The sequence below is a fragment of the Chiloscyllium plagiosum genome, chromosome 18 (assembly GCF_004010195.1).
Source record: "Chiloscyllium plagiosum isolate BGI_BamShark_2017 chromosome 18, ASM401019v2, whole genome shotgun sequence".
Lineage (NCBI taxonomy): Eukaryota > Metazoa > Chordata > Chondrichthyes > Orectolobiformes > Hemiscylliidae > Chiloscyllium > Chiloscyllium plagiosum.
The window spans coordinates 63,312,551-63,326,018 of record NC_057727.1 but is presented as its reverse complement, the minus strand read 5'-3'; the positions used below and the strand labels follow the sequence as shown (position 1 = coordinate 63,326,018).

The 13,468-nt window shown below is 47.7% G+C and overlaps 1 protein-coding gene across 2 annotated transcripts in view; it reads left to right on the top strand.

Moving 5' to 3' along the window:
• LOC122559137 (cadherin-related family member 4-like) overlaps positions 1-13,468 on the top strand; it is an 82,745-nt gene that overhangs the window by 64,781 nt on the left and 4,496 nt on the right. For both annotated transcript variants that reach the window (XM_043708479.1, XM_043708480.1), the window contains 3 exons: positions 3,423-3,562; positions 9,239-9,289; positions 11,289-11,385. In XM_043708479.1, the coding sequence (XP_043564414.1) occupies positions 3,423-3,562; positions 9,239-9,289; positions 11,289-11,385 (288 nt within the window). The remainder of the gene's footprint in view (positions 1-3,422; positions 3,563-9,238; positions 9,290-11,288; positions 11,386-13,468) is intronic.

Sequence of the window (13,468 nt, the reverse complement as noted above, 5' to 3'; positions counted from 1 at the left end):
AATGAAGGGAGCGTAATGAACGTTTACCAGCCTGATTTCTGAGATGGCAGGACTGACATAGGAAGAGAGACTAGTTCATTTGGCACTTCATTTATGGTGGAGAAAGTGAGGTCTGCAGATGCTGGAGATCAGAGATGGAAATGTGTTGCTGGAAAAGCGCAGCAGGTCAGGCAGCATCTAGGGAACAGGAGAATCGAAGTTTCAGGCATTAGCCCTTCTTCAGCCCTGAAGAAGGGCTAATGCCCGAAACTTCATTTATGGTGGTTTATGAGCAGGGGAGTGTCTTAGAAATCTATAAAATTCTATCTACACTTCCAGTCTCTATACGTTAAAGTCACAAAGCAACTTATGTCTAGTGAGGTGTTAAAATCAGGGGTGCTGGTATAAGTTCTATATCAGTGATGTGATAAAAAGCTGATATTTTTCCTTTTAACTTATAAAGACATATTTTGGGATTAATGGGATTGCGCTATTACTGTGTGCAAAAGTCTTTGAATTTGTGTTATAAACAGATTGTTTGGTTTATTCTATTTTAATTTCATTTCTTTTATTAATAAACTTCAGTTTTATGGTTAAAGCAAAACCTACAGCATTTTATACTTACGTTTCGGCAAGAGACCACTTCATTAAAACCAAAAGAAATAAAAATATGGTGTGTTAAGCTAGGTTTCAGCCTGGGATTGGAATTGTTCAGTCATGACATCAGCTGAGGTCAAAACAGAAGGAACCCAGACATTGCGAGTGGAGTCAAAGGTCGGCCATGATCACATTAAATGATGAAACAGACTTGGCAAGTTATATGGTCTATTCCTGCTGTTAATTCTTGAGTTCCTGTAAATCTCAAATTTCAATTGGTTTCATTCCCATAAACAGCAGTCCTCAAGTGTGTGCCCTCTGTGTTAATGTTAGTGGTCCAGTGAGGAGCTGCATTGACTAGGATTGTCCAGAGTGATACTGACTGATCCCAGGAGGGACCAGCAGCTCCAACTGAGTTGTCAACTGAGTTGGACCCAGATCATAGAATCATAGAGTCCCAGCAGTGTAGATAGAAGCCAATCAGCCCATTGAATCTGCACTGATCCTCTGAAGAACATCCCACCCAGAGCCACTCCCCACTCTAGTCCCATAACCCTACATTAATGATGGCAAAGCCACCTAACCTGCACATCCCTGAACTTCTGCAATTACCCTATCGAACCCCCTAAGAATGTTATATGTTTTAATAGCATCTCCTCTAACTTTTCTAAACTTCAATGAGTACAAGTTCAACCTGGTCAACCTCTCCTCATAAGAAAATGCCTCTGTACCTAGTATCATCCCAGTGAACTTTCTCTGGACTGCATTATGTGCCAGTCTATCTTCCCTTAGACAAAACACACAACCTGCAGCTGTTAATGCAGGCAGTCAATCCATGTAATATTTTATAAATTCCTATTTTGGAAATAGAACCAGTCTGACTCAAGATTGGGATACAGACAGACTCCATCCTCACACCTTTAATGCATTGTCTGAGCTGAGATGTCGCCTTTTTTTATAAAACCTTCAGTTACCTCGAGAATGTGACTTAAAAGAAGTTGTGAAATTTACATATTAATGAACAGATACCACCGACCCATTCTAAAAGATGAAAGACTTAACAGCAATTTAGGTTTGGTCAATATATCACTTCAGTTGCATGACACTGTAATCTTTTGCTATCAATTCTGTGTCTCATGATCCTCTTCCAAAGGTACCTGAGGAAGGAGCAGCACTCTGAAAGCTAGCGCTTCCAAATAAACCTATTGGACTATAACGTGGTGTTGCGTGATTTTTAACTTTGTACACCCCAGTCCAACACCGGCACCTCCACATCTTTGAAATGAAGGCCAACATTCCATTTCCCTTCCTTATTACCAGCTGAAATTGGATATGAGCTTTTTGTGCTTTATACATGAGGACTCCCAAAACACTCTGTACTGAAGCTTTCCCATTTAAATAATAACTGGCTCTTCTACTCATAACCCTCACATAATTTTTCATTAACCTACTTTTCGAATCAACCTGTTCAGAGATGTTATTACACATCTCTGCAGCAGCAGGGCTTGAATGTAGGCCTCTTTATCTAGCACACTACCACTGCAACACAACCTCACATCATATCCCATCCACCAACCTTTTGCCCATTCTCAAACTGTCAATATCCCTCTGCAGACTCCTGTGTCAGCCTTGCTATTTGTCTTTCCACCTATTTTTACGTAATAGAGTCATAGAGTTATACAGCATGGAAACAGACCCTTCGGTCCACACCGACCATGTTCCCAAACTAAACTAGTCCCATTTGCCTGTGTTTGGCCCATATCCCTTCAAACCCTTCCTATCCATGTACTTATCCTAATGCTGTTCAAATTTTGTAACTGTCCCTGCATCCACAACTTCCTTGGCAGTTCATTCCACACATAAACCACTCTCTGTGTGAAAAAGTTACCCCCATGTCCTTTTTAAAACTTTCTCCTCTCACCTTAAAATGTGCCCCCTTGTTTAGAACTCCCCTACCCGAGGGAAAAGAAGCTGATCTGGACCCCTCATGATTTTGTAAACCTCAATAAGGTCATCGCTTAACCTCTTACGATCCAGTGAAGAATGTCCTGGCCTATCCAGCCTATTTTTATCATTCAAACCCTCCATTCCTGCAACTTCCTGGTAAAGCTTCTCTGAAGCCTCCCCAATTTAATAATTCATCTTATAGTAGGGTGACCAGAACTGTACACAATACTCCAGAAGAGACCTCACTAACATCCTGTACAACCTCAACCATATTCAACGGCCTGAGCACTGAAGGCAAGTGTGCTAAATGCCTTCTGAACCATCCTGTCTACCTGTGACACAAACTTCATCAGCAAAAGTGAGAGGCAGCACTCTAATCTCTACTGACAGTGCAGCACTCTCTCAGTACGTTCTCACTAATAATGCAGCACCCACTCAGTACTGTCTCACTAATAATGCAGCACTCCCTCGCAGTACTGTCTCACTGATGGTGCAGCACACCCTCAGTATTCTCTCTCTGACAATTGCAGCACTGCCTCATTACTGTTTCACTGACAGTGCATCACTCTCTGTTCTGTCTACCGCATTCTCTCAGTTCACAACCGCACTCTAACTCATTAATAGATATTATAAGCTATCGGGTGCCCAGCACCTGTGGTACTCCACCACTTACACATCGCCATCAGAAAATTTTTCCTTTATCACAACTGTGTTTTCTATAAGCCAATCCTCAATTCAAACTAAAACACCACCCTGACCATCATGGGTTCTTATGAAGTACCCTTATGTGCAATATATTTTGGAATGCTGTTTGGAAATGAGAATGTATTACACTTACAGTCATAGCCATTGTCTTTTTAATTAGTACCATGGATGTTTTCTGCTCTCTTTATTCACAGACAAGGACGCCAGAGAATAAAATAGTGACCCTGCTGGATGAATACTGGAAGCCAGACACCTGGTTTGTAGCGGTCCTGACATTGGCCTCAGCAATGGCAGCTTTGACTTTAGCAGTACTGCTCAGGAGCTGCCCCTCAAGGTGAGGTTAATCGCTCAGCGATGGGGGAAGGGGGAAGGGTCCAAGAACCACAAACATGAGAAATTACTAAGTCCAAAAGCATTTTTGACTTCTTTGATTTTTTTATGGCAGCACTCCTCCAGTACTGCCTCACTAACAATGTAGCACTTCCTCAGTACTGCCTTGCAGACAATGTAGCACTCCCTCAGTACTGTCTCACTGACAGGACAGCATTCCGGCAGTACTGCTCCACTGACAATACAGCACTCCCTCAGTAACTGTCTCACTGACAGTGCAGCACTCCCCCAGTACTGCATCATTGACAATGCAGCACTCCTTCAGTACTGTCTCACTGACAGTGCAGCACTCCCTCAGTGCTGCCTCACTGACAGTACAGCACTCTCTCACTACTGTCTCACTGACAATACAGCACTCCCTCAGTGCTGCCTCACTGACAGTACAGCACTCTCTCACTACTGCCTCACTGATAATGCAGCACTCCCTCAGTACTGTCTCACTGACAGTGCAGCACTCCCTCAGTACTGTCTCACTGCCAGTACAGCACTCCCTCAGTACTGCCTCACTGACAGTGCAGCAGTCCCTCAGTACTGCCTCACTGACAATCTGACAGTGCAGCAGTCCCTCAGTACTGCCTCACTGACAATGCAGCACTCCCTCAGTACTGCCTCACTGACAGTGCAGCACTCCCTCAGTGCTGCTTCACTGACAGTGCGGCACTCCCTCAGTACTGCCTCACTGACAATGCAGCACTCCCTCAGTACTGTCTCATTGACAGTGCGGCACTCCCTCAGTACTGCCTCACTGACAATGCAGCACTCCCTCAATACTGTCTCACTGACAGTGCAGCACTCTCTCACTTATTTAAGAGGCACTTGGATGTGTATATGAGTAGGAAGGGTTTGGAGGGATATTGAGAGAAAGTGAGGGCTGCAGATGCTGGAGATCAGAGCTGAAAATGTGTTGCTGGAAAAGCGCAGCAGGTCAGGCAGCATCCAAGGAACAGGAGAATCGACATTTCGGGCATAAGCTCTTCTTCAGGAATGAGGAAAGTGTGTCCAGCAGCTAAGATACCTTTTATCTTAGCCTGCTGGACACACTTGCCTCATTCCTGAAGAAGGGCTTATGCCCAAAACGTCGATTCTCCTGTTCCTTGGATGCTGCCTGACCTGCTGGTACTGTCTCACTGACAGTGCAGCACTCCCTCAGTACTGTCTCACTGACAGTGCAGCACTCCCTCAGTACTGTCTCACTGACAGTGCAGCACTCCCTCAGTACTGTCTCACTGACAGTGCAGCACTCCCTCAGTACTGTCTCACTGACAGTGCAGCACTCCCTCAGTACTGTCTCACTGACAGTGCAGCACTCCCTCAGTACTGTCTCACTGACAGTGCAGCACTCCCTCAGTACTGTCTCACTGACAGTGCAGCACTCCCTCAGTACTGTCTCACTGACAGTGCAGCACTCCCTCAGTACTGTCTCACTGACAGTGCAGCACTCCCTCAGTACTGTCTCACTGACAGTGCAGCACTCCCTCAGTACTGTCTCACTGACAGTGCAGCACTCCCTCAGTACTGTCTCACTGACAGTGCAGCACTCCCTCAGTACTGTCTCACTGACAGTGCAGCACTCCCTCAGTACTGTCTCACTGACAGTGCAGCACTCCCTCAGTACTGTCTCACTGACAGTGCAGCACTCCCTCAGTACTGTCTCACTGACAGTGCAGCACTCCCTCAGTACTGTCTCACTGACAGTGCAGCACTCCCTCAGTACTGTCTCACTGACAGTGCAGCACTCCCTCAGTACTGTCTCACTGACAGTGCAGCACTCCCTCAGTACTGTCTCACTGACAGTGCAGCACTCCCTCAGTACTGTCTCACTGACAGTGCAGCACTCCCTCAGTACTGTCTCACTGACAGTGCAGCACTCCCTCAGTACTGTCTCACTGACAGTGCAGCACTCCCTCAGTACTGTCTCACTGACAGTGCAGCACTCCCTCAGTACTGTCTCACTGACAGTGCAGCACTCCCTCAGTACTGTCTCACTGACAGTGCAGCACTCCCTCAGTACTGTCTCACTGACAGTGCAGCACTCCCTCAGTACTGTCTCACTGACAGTGCAGCACTCCCTCAGTACTGTCTCACTGACAGTGCAGCACTCCCTCAGTACTGTCTCACTGACAGTGCAGCACTCCCTCAGTACTGTCTCACTGACAGTGCAGCACTCCCTCAGTACTGTCTCACTGACAGTGCAGCACTCCCTCAGTACTGTCTCACTGACAGTGCAGCACTCCCTCAGTACTGTCTCACTGACAGTGCAGCACTCCCTCAGTACTGTCTCACTGACAGTGCAGCACTCCCTCAGTACTGTCTCACTGACAGTGCAGCACTCCCTCAGTACTGTCTCACTGACAGTGCAGCACTCCCTCAGTACTGTCTCACTGACAGTGCAGCACTCCCTCAGTACTGTCTCACTGACAGTGCAGCACTCCCTCAGTACTGTCTCACTGACAGTGCAGCACTCCCTCAGTACTGTCTCACTGACAGTGCAGCACTCCCTCAGTACTGTCTCACTGACAGTGCAGCACTCCCTCAGTACTGTCTCACTGACAGTGCAGCACTCCCTCAGTACTGTCTCACTGACAGTGCAGCACTCCCTCAGTACTGTCTCACTGACAGTGCAGCACTCCCTCAGTACTGTCTCACTGACAGTGCAGCACTCCCTCAGTACTGTCTCACTGACAGTGCAGCACTCCCTCAGTACTGTCTCACTGACAGTGCAGCACTCCCTCAGTACTGTCTCACTGACAGTGCAGCACTCCCTCAGTACTGTCTCACTGACAGTGCAGCACTCCCTCAGTACTGTCTCACTGACAGTGCAGCACTCCCTCAGTACTGTCTCACTGACAGTGCAGCACTCCCTCAGTACTGTCTCACTGACAGTGCAGCACTCCCTCAGTACTGTCTCACTGACAGTGCAGCACTCCCTCAGTACTGTCTCACTGACAGTGCAGCACTCCCTCAGTACTGTCTCACTGACAGTGCAGCACTCCCTCAGTACTGTCTCACTGACAGTGCAGCACTCCCTCAGTACTGTCTCACTGACAGTGCAGCACTCCCTCAGTACTGTCTCACTGACAGTGCAGCACTCCCTCAGTACTGTCTCACTGACAGTGCAGCACTCCCTCAGTACTGTCTCACTGACAGTGCAGCACTCCCTCAGTACTGTCTCACTGACAGTGCAGCACTCCCTCAGTACTGTCTCACTGACAGTGCAGCACTCCCTCAGTACTGTCTCACTGACAGTGCAGCACTCCCTCAGTACTGTCTCACTGACAGTGCAGCACTCCCTCAGTACTGTCTCACTGACAGTGCAGCACTCCCTCAGTACTGTCTCACTGACAGTGCAGCACTCCCTCAGTACTGTCTCACTGACAGTGCAGCACTCCCTCAGTACTGTCTCACTGACAGTGCAGCACTCCCTCAGTACTGTCTCACTGACAGTGCAGCACTCCCTCAGTACTGTCTCACTGACAGTGCAGCACTCCCTCAGTACTGTCTCACTGACAGTGCAGCACTCCCTCAGTACTGTCTCACTGACAGTGCAGCACTCCCTCAGTACTGTCTCACTGACAGTGCAGCACTCCCTCAGTACTGTCTCACTGACAGTGCAGCACTCCCTCAGTACTGTCTCACTGACAGTGCAGCACTCCCTCAGTACTGTCTCACTGACAGTGCAGCACTCCCTCAGTACTGTCTCACTGACAGTGCAGCACTCCCTCAGTACTGTCTCACTGACAGTGCAGCACTCCCTCAGTACTGTCTCACTGACAGTGCAGCACTCCCTCAGTACTGTCTCACTGACAGTGCAGCACTCCCTCAGTACTGTCTCACTGACAGTGCAGCACTCCCTCAGTACTGTCTCACTGACAGTGCAGCACTCCCTCAGTACTGTCTCACTGTCAGTACAGCACTCCCTCAGTACTGTCTCACTGTCAGTACAGCACTCCCTCAGTACTGTCTCACTGTCAGTACAGCACTCCCTCAGTACTGTCTCACTGTCAGTACAGCACTCCCTCAGTACTGTCTCACTGTCAGTACAGCACTCCCTCAGTACTGTCTCACTGTCAGTACAGCACTCCCTCAGTACTGTCTCACTGTCAGTACAGCACTCCCTCAGTACTGTCTCACTGTCAGTACAGCACTCCCTCAGTACTGTCTCACTGTCAGTACAGCACTCCCTCAGTACTGTCTCACTGTCAGTACAGCACTCCCTCAGTACTGTCTCACTGTCAGTACAGCACTCCCTCAGTACTGTCTCACTGTCAGTACAGCACTCCCTCAGTACTGTCTCACTGACAGTGCAGCACTCCCTCAGTACTATCTCACTGACAGTACAGCACTCCCTCAGTACTGTCTCACTGACAGTACAGCACTCCCTCAGTACTGTCTCACTGACGGTACTGCACTCCCTCAGTACAGTCTCACTGACAGTACAGCACTCCCTCAGTACTGTCTCACTGACAGTACAGCACTCCCTCAGTACTGTCTCACTGACAGTGCAGCACTCCCTCAGTACTGTCTCACTGACAGTACAGCACTCCCTCAGTACTGTCTCACTGACAGTACAGCACTCCCTCAGTACTGTCTCACTGACGGTACAGCACTCCCTCAGTACTGTCTCACTGACAGTGCAGCACTCCCTCAGTACTGTCTCACTGACAGAACAGCACTCCCTCAATACTGTCTCACTGATGGTACAGCACTCCCTCAGTACTGTCTCACTGACAGTGCAGCACTCCCTCAGTACTGTCTCACTGACAGTACAGCACTCCCTCAGTACTGTCTCACTGACAGTTCAGCACTCCTTCAGTACTGTCTCACTGACAGTGCAGCACTCCCTCAGTACTGTCTCACTGACAGTACAGCACTCCTTCAGTACTGTCTCACTGACAGTACAGCACTCTCTCAGTACTGTCTCACTGACAGTGCAGCACTCCCTCAGTACTGTCTCACTCGGAGTACAGCACTCCCTCAGTACTGTCTCACTGACAGTACAGCACTCTCTCAGTACTGTCTCACTGACGGTACAGCACTCTCTCAGTACAGTCTCACTGACAGTACAGCACTCTCTCAGTACTGTCTCACTGGCAGTGCAGCACTCCCTCAGTACTGTCTCACTGGCAGTACAGCACTCCCTCAGTACTGTCTCACTGACAGTACAGCACTCTCTCAGTACTGTCTCACTGACAGTGCAGCACTCCCTCAGTACTGTCTCACTGACAGTGCAGCACTCCCTCAGTACTGTCTCACTGACAGTGCAGCACTCCCTCAGTACTGTCTCACTGGCAGTACAGCACTCCCTCAGCACTGTCTCACTGACAGTACAGCACTCTCTCAGTACTGCCTCACTGACAGTGCAGCACTCACTCAGTACTGTCTCACTGAGATGCCCATTCATGCTATTTTTGAACTGCTGATTGTTTTGCGCACCCTGGCCTTTACAAATTGTACAAAAATGCTCAGTCTGGCCTCGATAGTGAGCACTATGTGTAGAAATCAGTGGATAGTAATTTGTCGCTGATGTACAAAGACTGCCTTTGTATGTTAGTGTGATGTGTTTGATTTTATTTATTCAATTGACTGGTAAATATTCACCCTGTGATTTTTTTTTTTGCAGGGCCTGGCGTTGTAAACAGTCCGAGATGTCTGAGCACCTGCTCCAGGTCAGGTAGGAAATCACAGTCCCTTCTGTGTGTATATAACAGTATATAAGACCTCAATAAACATGCTGTGCCAGTGAATTCCTGACCATCCTATCTGCTCAGTGCCACTCATGGGATTGTCTGCATCGTCAGATATTAGATGCTGTCAAATTTCATCCTGCTCCACATAGCTTGACAGCAATGGGACACTGCTTTCCCTGTTAACTAGCTGCTTCCAGAACTCTGTGCAAATGCAGTCCGAGTGTTGATGGTTGATTGAGATCCCACTGGTCTCCTGTCAGTCAGACACCCGGCTGAGGGATTGCCCTTTCCACAGTATCGGCCTGGCTTCCCCAGGTTTCCTCCTTCAAGTATGGTGAAAAGGTTTTACTAAGCCCTGTATTTCCACCTCAATATCTCTGCCTCTTCTCCAAAACAAAAAAAAAGCTGCTCTTCGTTAGCACCCTCCATCGAGAGAACCATCCCAAGGCATTTCGTAGGGGCAATTGTCAGAGCAAAGTCTGACCCTGAACCACATCGGGAAGGCAGGCAAGCTAAGGCTGGATCTAACAGGCACGCCTTCAGGAGCATCTTAAAGGAGGAAATTACAGGCAAGCTGTGATGAAATCAGTCTGCTTCAACCTTGGTGCCGTATTTGGGCTGAAAGGGAGCTTCAAATCACATGATGACTAGACTATGGATTTCCACCTCTGGAATATCGCTAACTTTACCTCTGTCTAACTCAGCTGCTGCAAACACCTACACTCTCCCTTTTGTTCCCTTTGATTTCCATTATTCTGATACAATGATGTAAACAGCACGGAGACAGACCCTTTGCCCAACCAGATTTCCTAAATTAAACTAGTCCAATTTGCCAGCCTTTGGCCCATATTCCTCTAAATCTTTCCAACTGTCTTTTAAATGTTGTAATCGTACTCACCTCTACCATTTCTTCTGGCAGCTCATTCTATATATGCACCACTCTGTCAGTGAAAATGTTGCCCCTCAGGTCCCTTTTAAGTCTTTCCCCTCTCACCGTAATTCAAAGTCTTCCAGTTTTGGACTCCTTTACCCTGGGGAAAAGACCTTGGCTATTCACCCTATCCATGCCCCTTATGATTTTGTAAACCCCTACAAGGTCACCCCTCAGCCTCCAAAGCTCCAGGGAGAACGAGTTCCAGCCTTTCCAAAACTCAAACCTTCCAGTCTCAGTACCATTCTTGTAAATGTTTTTTGCATCCTTTTCAGTTTAATAATATCTTGTAGCAGTACTCCAAATGTGTTCTTACTAAAGTCCTGTACAGCAGTAACATGACATTCCAACTCCTGTACTTAATGCTCCGACCAATGAAGGCAGGTGTACAATATGCCCTCTTCACCACCCCATCTATTTGTGAAGCCACTGGTGGTGGACCTCCCACATTCTATCCTGAAAACTTGAGATCCCCCTAAAACCCTGCTGTCCATGTGTTAACTCCCATCTAAACCTTTCCCCTGTCATCCCAATGCTCAGGACATTGGCTCCTAGTCAGGCAGTGGGTTGATTTTAAAGTCCTCATCCTTGTGCGGCCTTGCCTCATACTCCTGTGAAATGCCTTGGGCTGTTTCGCTCTGTTCAAGGTTAAAGCAAGACTCTCATTTCTAACCTGTGTGTGCGCTCCTGTCTGTCTAATAAGTACTGGGACTCTCAACACTAAAATTCATAATAATTACCCTTAGTCAGAAAAACCAATGCAAACTGCTCAATGCTCACAGTGCAGGAACTACACCGAGAGTATATTTTGCCTGCTTTTACAGTTCAATTGCTGCTGTACAGAGGGAGCGGAAATGAGCCAGAGTTGTTTCATGAAGGAATAAAATTGCGGTAGTGAAGTGGCTGGGAGGTTGGAGTAAATATTTCTGAATAAACTAGAGTGAGATTTAACACTGCTCATAAGGAAAACATTTCAAAGAGCTAAAGCTGAAGGGATAGAGTTAGGAAGGTGGAGACAATTTGGGTAACATTTCTGTTCCTCCTTCTCAAAGCAGTTCCCTGCCTGAAGCGGAACCACAAGAGGGAGATACCACTGGAGGTCCCACTGCGGAGAAAAAGCAATCGCCATCAATCATCTCCCTCAGCCAGGTGAGCAAGAGACTGATACACACCTTAACGGAAAAGTTACTCTTCGATATTTGTGTGAGTGTCCTCACTCTCTGCACATGAGTGTGTGAGAGAGAAACAGGAGCTGGAGTACGCCATTTGACTCTTTGAGCCTGCCCCACCATTCATTCTGCTCATGGATGTTTTTGTCACCAAAGTGGGCAACTTCACATTTACCAAGTTAAAAATCACACGACACCAGGTAATAGTCCACCAGGTTTAATTGGAAGCACACTAGCTTTCGGAGCGATGCTCCTTCATCTGGTGATAGTGGAGGGCTCCACTATCACCTGATGAAGAAGCGTCGCTCTGAAAGCTAGTGTACTTCCAATTAAACCTGTTGGACTATAACCTGGTGTTGTGTGATTTTTAACTTTGTACACCCCAGTCCAACACCGGCATCTCCAAATCTTCACATTTACCAACATTGTACTTCATCTGCCATGCATTTACCCACTCATTCAACTTGTCTAAATTACACTGAAGCATCTCTGCATCCTCCTCACAGCTCACCCTCCCATCAGCTCTGTGTCATCTGCAAATTTAGAGATAACACATCTCCTGCCCTCATTTAGATGATTAGATTCCCTACAGTATGAAACAGGCCCTTCGGCCCAACAAGTCCACACCGCCCCTGCGAAGAGTAACCCACTCAGACCCATTCCCCTACCCTATATTTACCTCTGACTAACGCACCTAACACTACGGGCAATTTAGCATGGCCAATTCACCTGACCTGCACATCTTTGGATTGTGAGAGGAAACTGGAGCATCTGGAGGAAACCCACGCAGAGACGGGGAGAATGTGCAAACTTCACACGGATAGTTGCCCGCGTAGGAATCAAACCCAGGTCCCTGGTGTTGTGAGGCAACAGTGCTAACCACTGAGCCACCGTGCCACCAACAGGTAGATCATTGACATACAATGTGAATTGCTGGGGTCTCAAACACTGATCCCATTTATTCCTACTCTTTGTTCCTGTCTACCAGCCAGTTCTCTACCCATGTAAGTCCACTACCCCCAACCCAATGCATTTTAATTTGGCACGCTAATCTCTTATGTGGGAATTTATCGCAAGTTTTCTGAAAGTCAAAGTAAATCACATCGACTGGCTCCTTATCAACGCTGCTACTTACTTCACCACAAAAGTCCAGTCGGCTTGTCAGGCATGATTTTCCTTTTGTAAATCTATGCTGACTCTGGCTGATCCTGTTGCTGTTTTCCAAAAACACAGCTATTAAATAGTATGTGCCCATATCTAAATCCACTCTGTGTGTTTCCCATGAACAAATGTACTTTTGTTTTCCATTTTTTCAGGGTACATGATCAGTTGCCGCAGTTAAATTCCCACCCTGTGATTCTGTGCTTAAATACGGATTGAACATGGAGATACGGAATGGAAACCTGAGCATGTTCACTTTAACCTTTGTCCCTCTGCATTCCTACAACCCTCCTCTCTCCCTCTCTCCCTGTGTCTGTCTGCACTTCCTTCTTTCGCTATCTCTCTGTATGCGGTATCCTACACCACACTTTGAAAGCAAAGGATACGTCTGACCAGATCCCCCAGATTCTGTAGCAGGAAATGTGGGTCAACAGCAGACCCCTTGCCCAAGTTGTAGCATTTAGTGACTTGTGCCTCAGAACTGGTTTCTCAGGGCAGGGCACTGACCAGAAACCTGGTACAGGGCTCTTAAAGACGCTGTTTCACCCAAACCCTAGAGTGCTGGACACGCCCATGAGGATAACACCAATTATTGAAGGATATCCCAGAAGTTGTTCTAAAGAGGTCACCCTAGTCCACTGCTCACACCCCTCTCTGGCTTGTGATTTGGGAGACAGCAAACACACAAAGAGATGTCACTGAAAACGTGCAGAATTCTGAGTCTGTAAATCATCTGCCTTGGGCGGCACGGTGGCACAGTGGTTAGCACTGCTGCCTCACAGTGCCAGAGACCCGCGTTCAATTCCCGACTCAGGCGACTGACTATGTGGAGTTTGCACATTCTCCCCGTGTCTGCGTGGGTTTCCTCCGGGTGCTCCGGTTTCCTCCCACAGTCCAAAGAT